This window comes from Lytechinus variegatus, chromosome 5 (genome assembly GCF_018143015.1).
Source record: "Lytechinus variegatus isolate NC3 chromosome 5, Lvar_3.0, whole genome shotgun sequence".
In the NCBI taxonomy this organism is placed as follows: domain Eukaryota; kingdom Metazoa; phylum Echinodermata; class Echinoidea; order Temnopleuroida; family Toxopneustidae; genus Lytechinus; species Lytechinus variegatus.
Genome location: NC_054744.1, coordinates 8,151,498 through 8,175,970, shown reverse-complemented (window position 1 = coordinate 8,175,970; position 24,473 = coordinate 8,151,498). Strand labels below are relative to the sequence as shown.

Here is a 24,473-nt window from a genome sequence, read left to right as displayed (position 1 = left end):
GGTCGAAGGAGTCCATCGCCTAATTAGTATCAACATATCGAAGATCAAAAAGAGCTACCTCCGATATGACTAGATATCACCGCGCTGTCTCTCACCCGCTGCATTCATACCGATCGGTTCAGCAGTGTACACACCCAGATCAGAGATCTTTGTGCTTGAAGTTGCCTTGCAATAAAAAAGATTAACAGGATTAATCTTTATTGTAGTCTACTAGTAATAGATTTATTGTTCAATTTTGCTCTGGCTGACAACCTTGTTTGTGACTTCAGGACAAAGAGGTTGCATTTCAATTTTTGCTATCTTATCAGAGGAGGGGTTAAATGATTGGTAGGAGTCGTCATTATTGCAAATGTGAGTCTCATGGCAATCGAATAACAGAGAGTAATTATAGTCTCAATCCCTTTCTTTTCTCTTCCCTCTGCAGATTACCATTCCCATGGATCCTCTGGAGCCTCTCCCGTAGCGGTACACCGGTGCCCGTGGACAGCAGGGGCCTCTTCTGCTCCATCTTCCTCCTCTTCGGAATGCTCATCCTGGTGGTGATCCTCATCGCAGTCAACAAATGGCGCATGACCAAGGTCATGGGAGGCTTCATGTTCCTCTTCTACATCGCTTTCCTGACCATCAGTCTTTTGCTCCTGGCCGACACGATTCCGTGCATCATCGGGGTATAAGGGACCTGTCCACCCTGCAGTAGACTGCTCTATCTAGAAATAACATGGACTTAAAAGCGGACCTTAAGTCATCGGAAAGTCTGTAAAGCGACCCTGCTTTAGGTGTGCCTGTCAACATTTCCTTGAAGACACTGCCCTATCTAGAAATAACCATGGACAAAAGCAGACAGTAAGTCATCAGAAAGTATGTAAGTCCACCCTGCTTTAGGAGTCCTTATCAACATATCCTAGAAGACACTGCTCTATCTAGAAATGGTCATGTACTAAAGCGGACCTCAAGTCAATGGAAAGTATGTGAGTCCATCCTGCTTTAGGTGTTCCGATCAACATATCCTTGAAGATACTGCTCAATCTAGAAATACCCAAGGTCTAAATCGGACCTTGAGACAATGGAATGTATGCAAGTTCATCCTGCTTTAGGTGTTCCGATCAACATATCCTTGAAGACCTGCCCTATCTAGAAATACACATTGACTAAAGCAGACCTGAAGTTGATGGGAAGTATGTAAATCCACCCTGCATTAGGAGTCCTTTTTGACATATCCTTGAAGACACAGCCCTATCTAGAATTACTCAATGTTACTTATAATATGAACATACTCATAGAGTTGTACTGTAAATCACTGGAAAAAGAGTCAAACCTGCTCCCGGAGTCCTTATCAACATCTCCATAGTTGATGATATTACTCTTGGAAAATCTCCTATGCTGGGCTTATTTCAGTATTCAAGTTCCTTGATAGATTATCAAATCACTGGGTTATATTCCAGAGATGCCCACTAAGCTCCAAGTGTCCTGATCTGCATCTCCCTGTCATTTGCCCTGTTTGAAAGAAAATATTCCTCCAAAATAGCCCATATTAGTTGAATTTCAAAGCTAATTGTCAGGTTAGGTAAATGAGCTTATTTAAGTCTATAGTTGTTTCTTAAGACCAGGTGTTAAGCAACATGGATTATGTGAAACAACCCTCCATTATACTTTGCACCATACACACCGCCAGTGCGTTGGGGCATCTTTTCCCCTACTCACGGTAATAATATTCATGCTATTCTTTGTTATCTGCTGTCAATCTGACATGGGGGATCAAAGATTGCCCATCTTGACGTCACCCTGGAGCATGAATCTGGTTTGTTTTCCTCCAGTATCGTATGACCCTCACCCATGATACCTATCAATAATTTATATTTTAGAACTTGAAAAGAAATTTCTCCACATACAGTGTCTCTTAGCGCATGCATCATTGATTATCAGCTACTTGGGCTGGATTTGCCAGCTTGAGCAATCATCCATAACGATTCAATATTCTTGGAGTGCTTTTGGGGTGCAGTTTTAAGACTTTTATGTTAGCGATTTTATCCTGCTTTCAAGAATGTAAGGATAGTAGTTATAATGGAAAATCCAGATATACATATTGATTTGATTTCCCATGTGAAGAAGTCAATTTGTATTTCTTAAATGGCAATTTTCAGCATCTCTATATTTTTGAGAGGTAAGGGCATTAGATTCTGTGTAGAGGTTTGGGATACATCATCTACTTCTCAACCTGTGGACTAGGGGGAAAAATACCCAGGGGTTTGGGGCGGTTTCCACCCCCGAAATGCTCAGAAGTGCCCTGGGAAGTTCCCATATACTGCTATGTTAAAAGCTCATCAAATGTTGCATATTTTTAGATGTGGGCGGTGAAAGGTAGCCCCTTTTAAATAACCCCCCCCAAAAAAAAAAAGAAAATCTGCCTGCTATGGACTCACATTGCAGGCATGTTCATACCTCTCCTAACAATATTCATTGAATGAATGCCAGGTGGGTTCATATGGAGAAGAAATTTAATTTTGATAGTGTTGTCACATATACTGTTCCGATGAATTTTTCAAAATATTTGACTTTGTAAGTATCTCTTGCTGACTCATTTTCTTGGAGCTGAAATCAACACGGCTGAAGTATCAAATTCAAAGAATTAAATCCTATAATACTTTCTGAGTATGATAATACCAAATACTTTTACAGATTATACCTCAAATGTAATGGACTTGAATGTGCTTATATAAATATACATGTATAAGTGCTTATGTTCCTTTCTGCTATATACTATTATTTTTGAGATGTGTGCAAAATTAATTCCAAGTATGTGTAATTTACATTTTCATAACGTTGAAAAGTAGCTAACTTCTAGAGCCCATGAATTCAATCTGTATGAGTGATGAAATAGTGCTATTAAGGAAGAAAAATATGTGTTTGAAATTATTCCATTGATATCATATAGCATATGTATATTTGATAAATCAAGATGGTTTTGATATGAATTATCTATGTTATGAAATTCTAAATGCAGAGACATGTGTATTTATAAGTGATTTTTGTCTCTGAAATGCTATGCAGTTTTGAATCTTTAATTTCTCTAAACAAGAAAATTTATATTTTGGGGAAAGTTTCTGCTGGGAAGTTATATTGGTCGTGCATAAACTTTGTAATCCAGCATGAAAATTTGAAGATAATCAACATTTACAAGAAAAGGTACGTGCACTGCACACTGATGTGATGTTATGGGACCGCACGCAATGCTGAAATGGTTCATGTCTTCAGAAATGTGTCATATATATATATCCCATATAATGGTAGTTTGATTGGTATCACTTTAGGGGACCTTTCTACTGTAATTTTCTTCCGTAATAAAAAAGTATCGAGAAATATTACATCTCACGTAAACTGAAGTTTATATTCTGTAATTTGATTATTCTATTTGTCACCATTTTAATGAAGCTCCTCAAAATGAATTGTTGAAGAAAAAAAATCAATATATTTTCAATATATATGTGGACTAGAATGTCAAATATCTCTGTTCCCACAATTTTCAGTCTTAGAAAGGTCTTCACTATTTTAAAAGCCCACAAATTGCCAATAATCAAAAGCTAAACTTTGAACTTATTTGTCTGCTAAAAACCCTCCTGGGATGGTTGAAGAAAATGTCAACAAAATGTTTACATGCAGAATTACATTAATTTGAAGAAATGAAGTCAATATTGATGGTCGTAAAAACAGAAGAGGAAAGTAATGAATATGTGAATATATCGAACAAGATTGAAAATTATATTTATACCCACTTACTTATAGCTCACTATACTGCCTTCATGAACATTTGATGTATGTATATATTTTCTGCTGTGCAAAATTAGTGACTGATCTTGTGTTGAAATTTTTTAAATGCTTCTGTTTTTATTATCATTTTTTGTTTTGTTTAATGTATAACTTGTGCATTATAGATTACATTGCTTCTGCTGGAAAGAAGGATATATTTGAATGCTTCAAATTTGGGTATTGTGATGGTTTTTAAGTCTTTCTTCCAATTGTGTTTTCTATAGTGACCTTTTATCTGAATATATTCAAGATGTATTGTACTTAACAAGGTATGAGAATAAATCTCAGCTGATGTATGTGTGAAAATATATATTTATAGTGGCTTATGATAATTTTAGGTGATTTTAGGCTGAAACACATGCTTGAAATGTTTGAAAGTTAAATTTACATGAACAGATTAGGTCAACTTCTATTTCTATATTACTTTTGCTTGTTATTTTCTCAGATTACCCCGACCTATCACCCCCCCCTCTCTCTCTATCAATCTCTCACTCATTTTCTCTGATACGCTCTGTTTCTATTTCTCATTTCCACTGCTCATTCATATGACACATACCTTGTTTTTTTTGTTAACTGCAAATAAATATATTTCACTGTTTTTGTGTTTTATCTGCTGAACAGATCTGTGCAATTCGTTTTGATGAAAAAAAATGTTTTTTTGTGCAATTATCTGCTGACTTCTCACTTGTTTGGTAACAATAATCATATACATGTATCTAATAGGATGTATATATGTTATATACCGTATTTTATTATATTTTCATATTCCTCTTTTATGATATACACGAGTGCAAATATATATAAGCCATCGACTTGCTGTATTGAAAGGGAAGATTACTTATTGTTTTTTTATTCACTGTGTCAATGAAAAATGAATAATATCTACAGATGTGTGACATTAGGCTAGCAAAGAGAGATTTACAAGTAGTATGTATAATGCTGAATTTTTATTTATTTACTGACACACATGACTGAAGGGATTTCATTACGTTTTTACATGATATACCGGTGTGTTGGCTCAGTTGGTAGAGCGTCCGTTTCACAACCGGGAGGTTGGGGGTTCAAACCACGGCTGCGTCAGACTAAAAGACGTTAAAAGATGGGAGTTGCTGATACCCCGTTTGGCGTTCAACGATTAAAGGGATAGAGCCTCGTCGATCTGGCGCAGCACAGTGGCTGCCGGGCCCACGATCAATTGGGCAAAGCAAATTTTCGGAGTATTTCATTTCATGTCTATTTCGAACAATAAATTATGGATTTTCATTTTTCATGTTGTACTCTTACTTGCATGAAAAAAAAAACCAATATGAAAATATAAAGCAGTTTCTTATGCACCCCTATCCCCCACCCCTCCCCCCTCCCTCCCCCCCTCTCTTCCCCCTTTTTACCCCCTTCCCCAATCTCCCTTCAACCCTTTGGTTCCTCTCTCTAACTCTCTCACCTTACTCTTACCCTCTCTCTCTTTCTCTCTTCCTGTCTCTCTTCTCTATTTCTTCCTCTGTTATATCTATTTCTTCCTCTGTCATCTCTTCATCTTCATAAATTATCATCTAACTCTCCATGTACCTATAGCCCTCACTGTTACTATGTCCAAATGTCTTAATATAACATCCAATGATCTTTATCAAAATATCTTATCAACACTCAGTTAATGGGTCCATGATCAAAACACAGGCTTGTTTGGCTCAACCAGGGTAACTTGATATAACAATTCTACTCATCAGGCTGAAAACAAGATGTTTTTGTTTTTTCCCATTGGAAGCCTCCACCCTTGCCCCATAAAAGGTGATACCCTGCATGTATATCTTGCGAAGTGTAAATTGTTGTGATGGTGGAAGAGCGCCATCATGGCAGCACATGATGTCATTGCAAGAATGATGTGGTGTTTCAACGCGAATCTCCAGCAGATGTTTTTGCATAGACGGGTCGGACTTCTCTCCGTGCAGTCATGTACAATATTACCAAAGATATATAATTCAATTCTTTGTATTGTCTTTTTGCTGATTGATTGGTCTAACAACGCATTGTCAAATCTAATGTTGTCACATAAACAAAATCTGTGGTGGCAGAAAGATTATTTGAGACATTTTCAATATTGATATTAGTTAAGACAGTTCATTACCATGCATTTATAATTGCTAAAGCAAAGGGAAACTATTTTGATTGTAGCATGTGTTAAGTAAGTTATGTATTGTCCAACTAGATGATTATTTGTAATCATAGATATTTTATTTTACTTCACCTTTTTTACTTGCTCTCCAAGATCTTTTCTTTGTTTGTTTATAAGTAACCTGTTACTGTAGGCATTTCAATGTTCACAAGTCTATGTGTGTGACAGCAGTAAATCACAATATTTTAGTGACTTGTAAAGCAAATTAAGTTAATATATAGGTTTCTTGATAACCAAATCAACAAATTATTAATTTGTATTATTCTTTTGATTGAAAAGATGTTTAAAAAATGATATTTCCTTTTAAATCCTATATGTCCAAGCCTTTACTATAGCTCACAACATATTTATATCTGATATACAGAATCACTATGATTCAATTTTAAAATCAATATTTGTAACTTTCAGCTTATGAAATGGACAATTATTTTTAAAACAAACCTAGTTTCATAATTAGATTTTGTGGTGATTGACTGAAGAAAATATTTTTATGCTATGACATAAATTGGATTTAACTGTATTGCATTATATTTTGCAATGATGATTTATTTTGATATAACTGTGTTGAAAATGCTGATGGGTAATAGTTGTGCAATCTGTTTGATTTAACAGAAGTCTTTTTTTTATATTAAACAATTCTAAATATCTTGATCAAAATAAGATAAACAGCTTGAGCCACTCAACGAATATATATAAGGTTTATTTTTTATTCATTTATTCATTTTTTTTTTTTGGGGGGGTGGGTTTGGTTGAATGAAGGACTTTGTTTCATATTATGCATTTTCTAGCGTTGTCTTAAGTTATCGCTATCGAACAAAAATTGTTTTGCAATTTTAGTGTGTGCTTGCATGAACAAAATTTCACAAGATATTCCATGTCTATGTATTTTCTATTTTGGATTGTTTAAATTGAAGGGAAATGGTGTTAGTCTTAATGATTTAAGTACGTTATGGTTGTTCAACATATTTTCTGTGTACCTTCCCAGTATATTGTTAACAATCATATAATTATATCGTCATATATATTTCAATTGTATATAACATGATATGTTTAATCATATATATATATAAATCTAAACCAATCCATATTTTCAGCTCATTACTTATTTACACTTTGGGGACTAATCATACCCATTAAGTAATTTTTATCCCAAACTCTATTGCTTCTCATTAGACATACAATATTGATGATGATTATACAGTGTTTGTATTTACTCATGTTAGACAGTTCAAGAACTTACAGGCCGTGTTTGTAGAGCAGGAAAAATGCAAGAATATCTTCATTGTTTTCCCGATCGCAAAAAACATTTGAAGTCGTCATTAAGTAGAACATTAAATTATGCAGTACCGAATGAAGTAACAAATATGGCAATAGAATTGAAAAGAATACACCGGATTTGAGATTAAGAAACTAGAGAGGCAGATATATTGTTGCCTATGTTATAATGACTAAATTGCAATGAATAGATGCATTGATTCAGTGATATGATGTGTCGCTTCAATGTGTATACCGTACTCCTTACCGTAATTAGTAATTGACAGAATGACCTTTGACTTTTGACCTTTCTCATGTGCTGTGTTAAGCAAGCTGAGATTTAGAATTGCAATAAAAACTATGAATTCTCATCTAGAATATCCGTCTGCCTCTGTTTCGTTTCTTTTTGTTTTTTTATGTTTTACAAAGTGTGATGGGGCAACCAGCCATTGCTGTATTGAAAGAGTGATAAATGAGCTCAAACAAGAAACTTGTCAGCATGCTTGCACACTGCAAACACACTGGTGTTCATTTAACACCAATTTAAACTTGTTATACTTATTATTTTGTACTTTGTCAAATTAAAACAGTTCTTAAACAGTTCATCAAGTGGATATTAGATAAAATGGGTATAGACGAACTGGAAATTAGACAAACTGGTAAATTTGCTAAATGTGAATTAGAAATTTGTTTAACAATAACTAAAATTAGACCATGTGGCATAAAACCAAATGGAACGTTATAAAAAGTGTGAGTAGATCAAGTGGTATTCTACCATTGTAGGTTCCCTATATACAGCTTATGTTTGTTTTATTGCTTTAAAAATCGAAAATAGTTCGAGTCAATAACATACAGAAATGTAAATATTTGGGTTGTTCAGTAAAAATAAAATTAAGAACATATTCAGTTCAATTTAATTCAACCTTTTATTACATGTATATAAATCGGATATCTCAATACAACACATGAATATAGTGAATTAGTTCATCACAGTTGATAAAATTGACCCAATAAAAAGGACAAGACCTAAGAAATTACATAATTTCTAACTTGTGTGATTTTTAACTTGGGAAGGGATGCTTTAAAATAATGTACAAGAAGAAGTTTTAGGAAAGAATATTGGAAATTATTTTGATATACACATACATGACAAACGGGTGATAATAATAAACAGCACACGTTCACAAAACGTCCAAGAAATAATCTCTCATCATGTCTTATTTTTATACATTGATGATAAGTTTTCAATAAATATTTGAAGAAAAACAGAGTTTCCAAAGGAAACTGGTAAATATAGCGACACCCTTAAGGATACCATACAAATATAATGAACAAGAATGCACCATTTCAGTGACAGAAAATCACACAAAAACAACTACATCCCGCATTGTATCTATATTGTTCACTCTACTGTACAGATACTGTAGCCACAATTAGGCAGTGATTTTTTTCTTTTAATCTATCTGGACGAACAATAACTTCCCCACAGATATTTTCCGTCATAATTATGCAAATGTCAAAACTACGAATACAAATATATTTGTAGGCCTATCAATAGCAAGATAACTTTTTTCAGACTTGCTCTCCTCTCCCTGTGATAGGAAATTTGACTTTGAATAGGCGTGGTCCACGAGAGTATGGAATTCTACATTTGTTTTTAAATCCATCAGATTAGATTTAGATACCTTCAAATATGGGATTGCTCATCAACAACATTCTCAGATATTGTTCCAAAATCATTCAAACTTTGTTAAGTTTAATTAATTTTGTTAATTCATGCATGAAATAAGTGTATCTATCAATATAAGCATTTAACTTGTAATTTATATTGTTTAGAGACTATATGGGATTCTGATCAAATGCACATAAAGAATGATCAATAGCACTAATCAATATTTTCTTATAAAATGCATTTTACTGTTTTTGAAATTTCTCAAATAGTTTCCTTGTTTCGACTTTTTATCAAAAATTTTTCGATGGGAATTGTCGGTGACAATTCTATGATCATAAACAACACTTATTAATTGATTATAATCGTTTGGGGAAAAAAAGATAACAGGAAAGTTAAGAATCTTTTCTACAAACATAATCTGCATGGCATGTGTACATGGAAATCGTTGGGGAGGGGGTAGTATAATGCACATAGTCGCACGTAGTTCAGGCTCCGCCTACCAAACGTCGCAAATTTGGTCTCAAATGTTGCACGAGACATGAAAAGAAAAAAGTATTATGAAAAAAGGGGGCGCAAACCGTTCCCTTTCAGATTTAACCCCCACAAATAAAGGAAAAATCAAGGGAAGGGGGGGGGGTATGGGTTGTGCCGTATAACACTCCGCTCCCATGTCTTTTTTAGGGTTATACTTATAGTTTCTCTGGTTAAAAAAATGGGCAAGGCGACTTCAAAGGTGATAAGGCTTCAAGCTCATCTTTGTTATTTTTGTTATTCATCAACATGAAAATAAATATTTTTCTACTTATTGCTTCGAGATGTAAAGCATGATTTTTTTTTTCTCTTCTGAACGGCACATATAAAACTGTACTAATCTATTGTTACTATTATCATCATCATTATTGTTATTATTATTGTTTTTATTATTGTTATTATTACCATTTAAGTTTAGGCCTGTATTTTATCAATTGTGGGACGAAACATCCGAACCGAAAACTGCTGTAATTCGTGATAGCCCATAGATGGCATTTTATTTTGGTACCATTGAAATTCTTAATGCAAACAATAATTCATTATAATACTTATTGCAGATTATGATATGATACTATTGAAACGGTGCGTTCATCGAAACTTCACCTTACTCATTTGCATATGTATAAACTGCTGTTTGTCCAAATAATTCGAAATACAGAAATCTCATCACTTCATATTTTTCGTTAATTCAATTTTTGTGATATTTGCTGAGGAATATTTCCATTATGGAAAAACAAACCCTTTTTTCTGTAAGTATCAATTTCTCAATAGAATCCCTGTTATTCAATATTCCTTAACACGTTATCCGTGTTTCAAGAATTGGGGGCAATATAGTTCATCCAACATGTCCAAACTACCTTATTATTATCAAGAGAGGGCAGCAGACACACAACTAGATGGGATTAATTGATAGAAGAAGATGAGATCTTGAAATTCATTGTCAAGTGCCTAATTATGATTAGTATACATCTCTATGGTACATACCAACACATCCTTTTCCCCTATACCGTTTTACTGCCAACATGGATTAAAAAAATACTTGCATCTGCCGATAGATATCAGGAATCGCAAAATATTTGTTTTAATCAATAAATATCATATAAATTACTTTATGATATTTATCAACCGAAACAAATATTTTACGAATCGTGATATTAATCGGCAAATGCAAGTATTTTTAAAATCTGAGTTGCAGCTCTGCACGCGTGTGTATCTAGGTATCGATAACAAAAGAAATAAAAAAATGGCGACGTAAACAGACGGGGTAAGTGAACGCGCTTGCTCTTAACTTGCTATTTATTTAATGAAAATTAACAAAAATTCTTTTAAAAATGGGGGTAAACATAAAACTTGTCTATGTACATAACTTTGGGCGAAAAACAAAAAACAAAATTGGTGATTTAGTTCATCACGGGTAATCCTGGCCTCTACAGAGAGGCATATAAAGCAAAGCCAGGAGTTAGGGGAGTATAACCCTACGTAAGTAGATTAATTTACTCCCCAGACGCCTCCAGGCTAATCACGCCATTAATTCGTTAACTGTTTCCGTAACATCCCTGCGTAACATTCTATTTTTACGGGACAGGGTTGTTAGCCGACTTAGCCCTGAGCCCAACCCCCAACGTGAAGGGCCAGGGATAACTCTTAGTCTCGACTCTACGCTTTGACCTGTCTGGCTTAGTGGCCCTAACAGGGACCGGAGCTCCAGCAAGTATAGCTCTTGGGGCGACTGAGAAACGCAAGCTCCAAGACCTCATCAAGGTTCTCCCTGGAGGAATTATACCATGTACAGTAGACCTGAAACAGCCTCACGCATCATTGACTGTATGTGCACTGTATAGCCTGTTCAGTAGACCTGAAACAGCCTCACGCATCATTGACTGTATGGGCACTGTATAGCCCGTTCAGTAGACCTAAACAGCCTCAAGCATCTAATGTACATGCATTACTTGTGAATATGTAACAAAGTAGTACATTATTTTGGTGATTATACAACAAAATCTTTTGAGAGAAACGGTTATTTCTTTGACACTTATCACTAAGGCCGCATCCTACAAATCATGAAGATGAAGCGGTAGACTGCAAGATATTGTATGCTGTACCAGGTCATCAAAAGGTATGGTTGAAAAATAGAAAGCAAACAAGTAGCTTCCAACTTACTTGAGATGTCTATTTCACAATTCTTGCACGTTATATTTGAGCATCTTTTCCAAAAACATGATTGGATAGTCGAAAGAAGGAACACAAACCGTCACATATCCCGCCGTACCGATATATAACGTCTTTAAACGTATATTTATTCGATCTGTTTGAACAAAATATAAAACAATAATAAGTCTTTGTTTACATTCATGGTTCAGTTTACAGTATATCAATAAATAAAATTGCTTTATCACACTGCATCTTGTTTCAGGTGTAATTATTTGATTGTTCTCATACATGAACACCCATTGTCTATTGTCTTTTAAAACAATGTAATCATAATTAGTATAAAACCGAATTGTTATCGAAATTATGATTATAATTCACGTCTGTTTGCTCAAATAATAAACAGAGATATGTGTAAAATTCTTGTTTGGAATTAATCGCAACTTTCTTTGACCTTTTCTTTGACTTTGTCAATTTGCTTTTAGCTATGAACATGCAGGTTTATTTAAAGTCACTTTGTTTATCTTGCATATACAATCAATTTAATCAAACTAGTCAAAGCTCAAATGCATTTGCTTCTAATTCTTTTCACAGACAGTAACAATTGGTTACTACATTTCCTTTGCCAGCTAGCAAATAAAATGCGACACGTATTTGCGTTTGTAAATTAATGTAAATATAAAAACAGTAACCAAACATTTTTCTTAGTATACATTAATGAAGTTAAACATTCATTTGATTCTGAAATGATTTGATCCTAAATCAAAACTTGTTTTGATTTAGTGTTCATAATTATGTTTATCTATATATGCGAATACTATTCTGTTCTGTTATATCAAACTCATATTATCATTATTCCTTCCGCAAATAAGTTCTTAACACAAACATACAATTTTCACTTTGGTGGCTCAACGCTTTCAATTAGCATAATTTATAATGAATCTAGACAAAAACTGAAAACCGGAAATCCGAAACAGAAACCGGTCCGAAAAACGGATAAAAAAACTACACGCCCTGCTCATATTCCTAAACCGAGCAAATCGAGACACTATAAATTGACTTTATTTAATTTGTCTGACATATCTGGAAAACATAAAAGATCTGATGAATTAAAAAAACACTTACTCTTTTCTGGCGGGACATAAAACCACGTTTAAAATCACGTTAAACAACAAAGTTTCCCCCAAACTGCGGAGGCCGATACAAGTGTCTGAATCCTGAACCTTTCAAAAACGGTGTGCCATGCACGTCGACGTATACCAATGCACCGAACTCCACTAAGCAAGCTTAATTTGCATAACAAAAAACGTGTTTCATTCTATAAGGTATCCTAAATAAATGTAGGGAAATAAATTCAAATAATTTGATGTTTCCAATATTGGTATTATATAAATTCAAACAATCTTTTTGCTGGCGAAACAATTATTCTAATCCCAAATTTATTAAAGTTTTAGAAGCAATTGCCAATTTACGTATTTTTTTTTTAATTTGATTTCAATGCTGGGTCATGCTTAAGTCATTAACATATTTTGCAAAACCTCCTAGATGATGAAAAGAAAAAATATTGACATATATTTATTCGATAATTAAAGGTAAGACTGCTTGGCTTAATGAACTAGGGGAAAGCAAAACGACTGTAAGTATGCATTGGACTCGAAAAAAAAATATTTTAGAGGCAACAGAGGAAAGAAAGCATCAAGAAAGTTTCAGTCATCGTTCTCTTCGATGCCGGGCTTCGATGGGACAATGAATGTTCATCAATCAAACTTTAGTGTAAGAAACATCTATCCCCATTAGGACATTACATTGCGAGACAAGATGATAATGCAATCTGCAGAATTATTCCCATCTTAGATGGACATGAGAGATATTGGAGGCATATGGAAGGAAATAGCATATCAGAACCTCATGCTGCTACTGTTCTGTGGCCGAGTAGACGTGCTTCACGTACGTAGGTTACAAAGTCAGCTGCGCATAGTCCTGCAAGATCTTTTGAAATCAAATTCTGCATTAGCTTTCCAGTCATGATAGATCCCGGTGCTGCGTAGGATTGATCCAGGTCAAAACGTCTGGAGACTGAACTGACCAGTCAAAATCAACCCCTGCACGTGCGTGCCATTATGTCCACTAATGTTATAGGTCCACTAATGTTGGCAAGGGATTATCCAAGCACTCATTTGAAAATTACCTTCCGGTGATATTTTTTTTTTTGCAATAATTTTTAACTTGATTACATATCTGAATCAATTCTTGGCTATCGTTTTTCATCTCTCCAAGATAAGAGATATTTAGGTAGTGAAGCACCCATGACCTCCTAGTGAGCCCTTTTAACCATTCTACAAGAAGAATGGTGTCGAAGAATGGTCTTGTTACGTGTTGATGTTCGGAAGTCTTTCCAAGTTCATTTGTCGATATCATACAGTGTCCTAAAAGAGATTCAGAGGGCCCCCTGAAAATAGATATCTAGACTTTTATTTCTCGATGAGACAAAATAATATCGATCAATATCATGAGGTCTATATTATCATTCAATGATAAGTGCCTAACTAAATAGTTTAGTAATGCCAAATATTAAGAACCCTATGCTCTGAAAGACACCAAAGTGTAATTTAATCCGTGGTCGATCTCTTTTATGTGTCGGTTCATCCATAATAATTATGGTTTTTAAATGGAGATTTTGATGTGAGTTTTTTTAAACATGCATCAAGTATTATCATGCCAATAATATGGAACACATGGGATTATCTATCTCAGGAATTTATCGTTTTATTAGTACCTCTATGATTTACGCACATCAAAATGGCACTTAGCCAACTGGCACTTTGCAATGTCGGGCATACATAATATAATAGTTCCTGGGTTGTTGTTGATGTATTAATCTTTAATAGAAAAGATGTGGCTCATATAAATTATAATCATGAAAAACATACCCTATGAAAATTGGTTACAGAGGAAAAAAATACGTAGCAACCGTTGCTATGGTGCCCATTTGGGTCTACCTAGGGGAATATTCAACACATCGAAGATCTATGGGCCAGATTTGATTTCTGAGCTATTCTGAGAAAGTTATAATGATCTGAACTATGATAAACAATTCGTTGCTATTGAAAGGTCCCTTATCAATCGTTGCTACGGATAAATGCATCAAAACTGTTGTGACACAAATGAACATGCTTCAGATCAAAATTTATGTAAAGCTCAGTTTCTGATTGATTGATTGATTGCACTGAAAACCTAAACTAGTCCAGCGGAGGCTCGACTAGGCTTTTACTAGTCTGGCATGTTAGTCGAGGCTGCTGGACTAGGAAAACCCCGAATTTGAAACTAGTCCAGCCTCTAAGACAAGCTTTCGGCCTGCTGGACTAGCTTGAAATTAGTCGAAATTGCTCGACTAATGTCATTTTCGGTGCTGGACTAGTTTAGAGACGGACTAACTCTTGGCTTGTCAAGCAGGACGGACTAGTTTATCGCTTGTCAATCGAGACAGACTAGCTTTTAGCTTGTCAGACAGGACGAACTAGCGTGTAACTTGTCAAGCCAGATTGACTAGCTTCTGGCTTGTCAAGCAGGACTGACGAGTTTAAGGCTTGTCATTCGAGACAGACTAGCATTTAGCTTGTCAGACAGGACGGACTAGCTTGTAGCTTGTCAAGCCAGACTGACTAGCTTCGGGCTTGTCAAGCAGGGCGGACTAGTTTATGACTTGTCAATCTAGACAGACTAGCTTTGAGTTTGTCAAGCAGTACACTAGTTTCAGTCTTGTAAATCGAGATATGTTGTCATGCAAGGTTTCCTGCTTGTCTTAATAGCGAAAAAGTTTTTCCAGCCTGGCTTGTCGAATTTGAGGCAATTCATGTCAGATGCTGATAATAAGATAGCTTTTACAATTCTTTTTTTAAACTAAAGTATGTTTGGCTTCACCACGAAAATGAAGAAAGCTCTTGGATATACCATTGTCCTCTATTGTTATTCCTGCATTAAGATTAGTACGCCTAAATCATATAGTTATTAGAAAAGATTAGGTATTTTTAGCACTTTCACAGAATAAATAATTATCATGGTTATACTGAAAAACCTGCAGCGCAAAGTATGACACGGAGCAAGACATCTGTTGAATAATGCAAAAAGTTCTAAAATATCAATGATTATCATGAAGTGCATGAAAGCAAAAAAAAAAGATTGGATGAAAGATGAGCAACATGCAATTAATGTTCTGATTCTTTCAAGATGTTGCCTATAGGCATATTTAACCCATGTCCCACAATCAGTGTTTACAGGTAGGCCTAACTGGAATCTGAGCCTGTGCATTGAATTACCCGAAAAGCAAACACATGCATTAGTGTCAACATGCAGTAGCACTGAGCACTACAAAGAAGTTGCTTATTTGGATACAAAGACCAATCCTAAGCCAGCTTTTGATTCAGTTGGAAATTGCCCGCTCAAATTAACGCTTTCACAAACAATGCATCATTTGGGTCATCATTTCGCTGTGTGATACGATCAGGGAAGCAAGTCTGAAGTTATTCTACTGAAAGCCTGTATCTTTTGCCTGTTTTCAAGAATCAGTCGAACCATATCGAAAAATTCAAAGTAAGTACGATTTTCCTCCTTTTTAAAGATTAAAATCGATATCATGCATGATCCTAAAGAGACAAATCTGGGAGAGGACGAAGAGCATATTAGGCACAGAAAGTCACTGCCCAGTTTCCAATATAAGTGAAGTGTGTTAGAGGAGTGTGAGAATTTTCGTATTCTTAGGAGAGTACATCATAGTGCAGATAACTTCGGCTGGGTGTTTTCGGTTATATTTTTTGACTCTGCACTATTAAATAGGCGTTAAATTGATTTGTGGAACTTTTGAAATTAACTTTAGTATCAGGAATGCATCTTTTTTGAAGGAAATTCAAAATTATGTCATACATACTTAGCCCAAGTTATTTGAGATTGTTGTGTTTTCTACATGTAGGAAAGGAAATTCTATGTGTTTCTTTCTTAATTTTGTAAGATTAGATATGTAATTGTGAGAATGATTATAACTGTTCAGTAGTATAAATGTTTTTATATTTTATTTGTGATTTCTGGAATATTAAGTAGGTATATAAATTTTATAATAATTTTCCATTATAGGTGGATCTTTGTATTTGTAAAGCAGTCTTTAAATGGAATGTTTTACACGTTGAATTCCCCCATTGTCAGTTGGATTGTATTGATTTTGATACTTTTATACTTGTACCACTATAAGTTTGGAAAGAAATCTTAACAAGAAAAATTCTTTATTCAGAATCTCACTAAAAACAATTGAAATTGGAGCCTGCTGTAGGCAGTGTTGAAAATTAACTATGTCCATTATTAGGCTAAAGTTCAAGAAGAAGTGGCTTTTATAAATGAACTGATGCAAGTAGATGAAAATCGATAGGTTTATCCCTTTTTACATAACCCACGAATTTAAAAGATCCCAAGCACAAAATTAATGTTTATATGTTGCTAATGACGATGGCGAACTGCAGGAGCTAATTAATCATATTGTTTATCACATAAAAAACAACCTAATAAGACGCACTGATTCTATAATAAAACGATGATGATGATATTTTTTTTACACAACTATCTACAGATATGGGTCGTCTACAGAATAAAGAAATATGGTATATGCCGATCATTGAAAATGGGTCCGCTGAAATCTATAACTCATCGATTAAATTTAGGAATGGCAAGAAGAAGCATACCAATCATTTGTGACTATAGACGATAGAGGTCAGGAAGAAAGAGAAGGTGAGGAAGTGCTTCTATGCTTATCTGCTGCTTTCAAAAGATCTACATTTTAAAAGAATATAGGCAGAATAAAAAAAACATTATAAACGATTAATTACTGACAAGTTGACCATTACCATTATACCATTGATGATACTGTACAAAACAACGTTTCACTGTTGGTCTTAATTGTGTAAAGGAGCTGCATGTCATGAGCTGTTTTTATTGTTTATTGTACCTGACATATTCTGCATCGATTGATAAAGAGAGATGAAGTGAATATAATAATTGAACATCTGTTCTTCTTTTTCATTTAAACATTCTAGAAGCAATGACGAAAGCAGTAGGCCCGTCCTTGGTAACAACATGACTTCTTCAGGGAAAGTTTAATGATCTCTTTGTGTCACCAGAACTGAGGTTAGTTAAATTTCAATGTGTAATTTTTTGCTTTCCTTCACATTTACTTAATGTTGATATGATTTAACAAACATGAAATATTGTGAAATTTCTGATAAAGTTCCTTCCTCATTTAACATCTAACTCCCATGTTCTCTTCCATTTTAAATAAACACATTCTTATGGAAACATTAGTCACATTAGTCTTTAGGATTTGGTATGTTTATAATGAAATAGCTATGAGGCAATTGTTTTAAGGGGATTTCTCCACAAGTATCAGACTGTATGAAAACTATTCATGGTCCATGTAATTATGACGTAAGATACAGGGGCCATCTTTTAAAGGCAATTCTATGACAATTATGATTTTTTTATAACAAAAAATACATTTATATACCATTACTATGATTTTCGTATAGTGGTGGCTTCCTCGCCAGCACTTGCTGCTAACTTTGAATAATATTCATTTCATCCTCCTGATTCTCCAATTGTTTCTATCACTCTAATTGTCATTTCCATCTTCTGTTTTATTATTTATATGGAATGTCACAGAATCCCGTACACATCTAGACTGACACGGAACACAATCCTCACCATCACCACATCAGGATGGATATTCAGGATGGAGACAACATTCCATACACGGCCATATTTACATTACAAAAAAATCAAACATGCAGTGAGTTAAGATAATTAAGCTTCTTTATCTATCTGTGTTAATTCTTTATTGCTGAAATCTAGTATAATCAACACTCCAGTGTCCTAATAACTTTGGTTAAGGTTTGTTCCATAACAATATCAGAATTATCTTAAATCTGTATATTATAAAATGTTGGTTTTCACAATTTCAAATCTAAATAGTGTTTTCTTAATCAGATGCCAAGTATATTATTGGATGTTCTGGGTATACATATGACTAAGTTTGAAAAAGTTTCTTTTTGTATAATCAACAAATGCAAATGTTTGTGTTATGACATTACAGAGAAAAATATTTAGTTCTTTCATAATGCATTAGGATTTATTTGTACAGAAACAGTTCGTACATACCAAATTCTCTAATTTGTATTATCTACATATCACCCTTTTCACAAAGGAATTTATCTGACTATTTGTATTATGGATTTTTTCATCATTCTGTCACTCGAGTACAAACCCAAATTTTTCCCTATATATACCTTGAATTTGTATCAAAATTATTGTTTTGATATTTTCATGAGGATCATAATAACATATACTGATACTGCAATGTACAAAACTCTACATCGAACAAAAGTAAGCAAATATACTTCCAGAAATAATGAAGTTGTCAAATGTATATTTTTATATTTCAAGTCCTTCAATTGAATATCAACCTACATTCACCTATTGCCATATTGTTTTCAACAAAATATACATGTATTCCCTGTATCGAGAATGAAATCTAATTAATGATTATAATTACAACTTTGAAAATTTACTTTGATTTTTTATGCGAATTCATTTTGATTTACTTTTTTCTGCCATGATTGTATTTAGTGTATATAAATATGCAATATTTTTAACGCTTTTCTAATGTTTTCAAGTTCAGGCCTGTCTCGAGTGGGTATTCCTCTGGAATGTACATGCAAACTATGCTCAGTGTATTGATTTTGAATATTTAGTATATAATGCTTTATTCGTTTCTTTCCTCTGTTACTTGTTTTACCGTTTTTTTAATCTACGATTTATTCTATAAAAATATGTACATTTTCTATTACTTTCTTTTGTTATATATTTTGAAAAGATTTTTTTATCTCATTATATAAATTGAAAGAAAGAATTTGAATATGATGGTTTACATAACCTTGTTAAAAGAAAAACAAATCGTCAAATAATCGTAGTATGAAGTGCGCATTAAACTGCACTTCCTAAAATAATGTTATGTTTAAATCTAGAAGGAACATCTTCATTTGGAAAAGTAAATAGGTTATAGATTTTGCATATATGTTTGGAAGTTTAATTTCATTAGCAGTCAGATGAAATAAGGTTGATATTATTTTCTTGTGAACAAATAACAAATTCAAAACATTTTATTGTAAAGAATGCATTTATTAATGAATACTGTCAAGGAGGTATTTTTTCTATTTTAATAGTGAGGAATAATTTGTCTAAAATTTGGTATTACTCTAGCCCATCTGGATGCCATTACTTTGATGATGTGATATTACTTTTCATGTCTTGGAAATATATGATATTTGGATAATAAAACTGTATTGTTACTGTAAATGAATTTACAAATTTTCTTGATTTCATATTTTGTTCCTCGAAAATATTTTCATTCGTAATTTAGCGATGTCTAGCAACGTGGTGGGAACGTCTGAAGGCGCTGCTAGGTTTTCTGGATCATTTCATGGCCATGATGGCTAGTCCGTCAAGTTAGTCCGTCATGCTAGTAATGCAACCTAGTCCAGCTTGACGTACCGAAACATGCTAGTTCAGCAAACTAGTCCAGCTTGATGGACTAACATCAGGTTAGTCCAGCAGCAAGACTAACTTGAAGTTAGTCCAAGTGGGCACCATTTGGACCAACTTAAAACTAGTCAATAACTAGTCGAGCGACTAGCTATATGTTAGTCCAGCTCGCTGGACTAACCAATAACTAGTCGCTGGACTAGCATCAAACTAGTCGGGTTTGCATGACTAACGTTAAACTGGTCGCTTGACTAGGAACATGCTAGTCAGCCGACTAATGAAAGGCTAGTCATGCAAGAAGGACTAAGCAAAACTAGTCCATCATGCTAGTCCAGCAAAGCAGACTAACTTAAAGTTAGTCCAGGTGGGCACCATTTGGACTAACTTTAAGCTAGTCTGGCGACCAATTTTGGTTTTCAGTGTGCATTTATTCTTTTTCATTCCAAATTTAACAAAAGTTACAATGTAAAGCATAACACAAAAATATCATATACAGAAATGAAAAAAGGGAACCCACTGGAAAGCAAGGCTTGTTAGTATGGGTTCCCTGCAATAAATAGTTAAAGTATATCTTTGATCAATGAAATTCAATTCGTAAATTAAAAAGGTTTGTACAATGAAAAAGAATACCAGTGGGGTTAAGCTATGTTACCTAGCAACCATTGCTATGTTTGGGTAGCTCAAGTTGACACCCCCTGCTAAAAATGTTTAGAATAACTTACTCTACCTTGGTGCCAATTTTCATGCTTTTACCATTTTCACCATTTTTTTTCACCAATCACCAAGCCTATAATGATTTATTCGTAGATATTTCTGATTCAAAATGGCGGAAGGTTCGGAAGCAACAGACAAATGGCGCTACGTGGTTGTTTTGGGAAAGTTTGTTATTCATCTGATCTTCCCGGGCATGACAAAAGCTTTGTCTGTCCTCGTTCCTGCCATGGTCTTCCAGCTCCGGGTTGATTACACGACGGTGGGATTTCTAGTTTTAATGCAGTCTTTAGCTGAAATGTCTAAATTTGTGAATAATATGCAAATTGGTTTCTGCTCGATATGAAATTCAATCATATTGAATTAATTTCTGAATTTCTGAAGCTGCGAGGGTATAGGTGTCCTTTAGAAACGTCAAATTTCTAATTAACATCTATTAATGTTATTTTTCTACAATGCATTTCCACTGCTGTTTGTAATATTTTTGCTGATGATGTTAATTTGTATATTTCCTATTCTAAATTAAGTAACATTTAACGCGATTTACAGGTTCGTTTACATGAAATTGATAAGTGGTATAATGATAATTGCTTAAATATTAATACTACTAAAACGGATATTATGCTTATTTTAACTCGTTATTAAAATAACAAAGGAAAACTGGATATAAAGCTTAATGGCGAGCAACTGAAACAAGTTAATTCTGTAAAATATTTAGGTGTTGAAGTTGATAATCTTATAGGAGTGTTCATGTCAAACATCTTTGTAGAATAATAAGTTACATGCTCGATCGAAGACACTTAAGTTCAACTCTTAGAACAGATTTACTGAATAATTTTTAAAACAACTAATTAGCAATGTATAGATTGTGATTGCTCTGTTTTGGGGAATTGTTCATTGAAAAAAAAACAGGGAACTTATCATAAGACTGCAAAGGCGAGTGGCACGTATTGTAATAAAGGAATATGATTTTCTATTAGTTGTAAATTTAATGAAGACACTGAAATGGCAATCCTCTGATACAAAGATGGGTTATTTCTCATGCAATTTAGCTAACCAATGTATATAATTATGGCCTTGCACCTAATAGAGACTTTGTAATGATATTGAACTATTTATTGACAGACATGGAATGGAATGTGGAGCGTTGTGGCCCAGTGGATAAGTCTTTTGACTTTGAAACAGAGGGTCGTGGGTTCGAATCCCAGCCATGGCGTAATTTCCTTCAGCAAGAATTTATCCACGTTGTGCTGCACTCGACCCAGGTGAGGTGAATGGGTACCCGGCAGGATTAATTCCTTGAATGCATGAGTGCTTACAGGAAGCTCGAGCTAATGCCGGGGTAATAATAATAATAACAACGCGCCTCGGAATAGAACATTTCTAGATAGATGGCGCTATATAAATGTCTATTATTATTATACACGAAATGGTGATTAACTGAATGCCGTATTACCTAAGCCAAATATTGAATGTTTTAAGCAATCCTTTAAATCTAGTGCAATCATGACATAGAAATTCTTGCCAAATGAACTCCAAAATATTTAAAAACTCCTTCCCTTCAAGCGGTCGTACAAAAATAAGCATTTTAAAATTGACAGTAGACTGATGTTTTATCCATATTTTATTGTGTAATTATAGTTAATTCTGAATCTTATTGTTACACTTCATTCCTTCGGTCCTCTCATTCCCACTCCTTTTATACTTAACCACATTAGCCCGTATTCTGAAGTCAGGTTTAATTTAGACCACATAACTCTGCTTAAATCATGAGAAGCCAATCATGTCAAAATTATGTTTGCATTGTATGCTTATGTTTACTGTGCTCTTATCTAATTCATTAATGTTGAAGACAATATCTTACTAATCTTTTTCCAGACAGTATACAAATAGCGAATAGGCAGAGTGCGATGGTGCGAGATTTCGCATGAGGTGAAAGAAAGATGCTCTATTCAACGAGGCGTTAGCCGAGTTGAATAGAGCGTTTCTTTCTTTCACCGAATGCGAAATCTCGCACCATTGCACGAATGAGAATATTCGCTATTTGTGTTGTACAACGCCTCGGAATCTAGCGAAAATATGAAAAAACACAAGAGTTTTTCCCTGCAGTAATCCATGAAAAGGGAGCAAAAATATTGAAAGCAAAAAGCAAAATCCGACAAGCCGGGCCCACAAGCGCACATGATCTTGGACAACATTGCGCATTTAGCCAGCGGGCTGTACGCGCATTGTTACCAACGAACGTAGAGGGCAGCAACACACAAGCGTGTTGCTATTAGGAAGGTCCACTCGATACGCGCATGCAAATGAAATACGCGAACAATTTGGTAGTCATGCCAACGAAACCATGATCCGATACAATACACTCACGGAGTGACAGCAAAATAGAAGTAAACAAATGAATAATGACAATAGTAGATTGAAACAATAAAAACAAAAAATATATACAGCATTTAATAATAATGTATCACATTTCGAAAATAATATATCACTAAATTATTGTCACAAATTTTTGTACATTTTCAGTAAACCGGGATTAAGTTCTGTCATGAATAAACCAGTCTGCTAATTTCACCCGGACTTAGACAAGCTCATTTTGTGACCACCGAAATCCTCTCAGAGCACTTTTTTAGTAGATTGTAGAGTTGATTTATTTTCATTTCCTCGTTATCATTATTTTTGCTTGAAAATCTTTTGAATCAAATATCATATTTAAAAATATGAAACATTTATTCCTGTATTTTTCATAAAATATTACATAGTAGTGACAACGGTTTGATGACTTTGCATATCAATATGATAACAAGTATACGTGACGTTGATACGTCTTTATTTAAATTTCGCTGCACCGTAATGCGCCTACACAATCCAGTACGATATACCGGCGCCATGGCTGGCACGACCGCGCCGGCGCCCCGGGCCGGTCGGTGCTGAGGTAGGGTACGGTTGGCTGCATGCATATGCTAACACAATTTTTGTAAAAGTAGATGTGACATAGAGCTTCGCCCATTGATAGTTCTCAAGTCAAGACCCGTCGGCCAATATACATAGGTCGATACTGAACCAGATAATTTCTGTCTAATATTAGGTCTAACGTTAGAGTTAGACTAGGACTTGGCTTTGCTAGTTCAGTAGTGGCCGTATTCGATCCTGCCTGATGGACTGCAAAATGTTGGTTGGATTTGTGGATTTATCATAATTATTTCAGATTTTCAGACTACAATCTACATTGTAAGTTAAAATTGAAATTCTAACCTTGAATATTTATCGTTGCTCATCCGCCATAGTGCAACATCAATGACAGACCAAGTCTATATCTTTCAAGTCCATATCTAGCTAAAGTCGAGTCGCGTCGAGATTATCCTGCCAGTGCAGTGCGGCCAGCACATCATTCGCGCAGCGCAGTACGCGCACCGAGGTACAGGTGACCGGGGAAGTTTCGGCGCGGCCAGACCAGAACATCACGGTCTTTGCTCTGGCGTTAGCTTGTGTAGATTGGTAGGGGCAGCGAAATTAAGCAGAAGAGCGGTAACACAAATGTCATCAGTCTATGTATTTTTATTGCTCCGTAAACTACAAGAATCATGATTACATTTTGTCTTACAA

General features: G+C 34.6%; 1 protein-coding gene across 1 annotated transcript in view; it reads left to right on the top strand.

The window, feature by feature from the left end:
* The window catches only part of LOC121415192 (sodium/potassium/calcium exchanger 2-like), a 47,798-nt gene extending 45,055 nt beyond the window's left edge, over positions 1–2,743 (top strand). Inside the window, exon 6 of the mRNA XM_041608356.1 lies at positions 425–2,743. Coding sequence (XP_041464290.1) covers positions 425–674 — 250 coding nt within the window. The 3' untranslated portion in view covers positions 675–2,743. The remainder of the gene's footprint in view (positions 1–424) is intronic.
* The last annotated feature ends 21,730 nt before the right edge of the window (positions 2,744–24,473 follow it).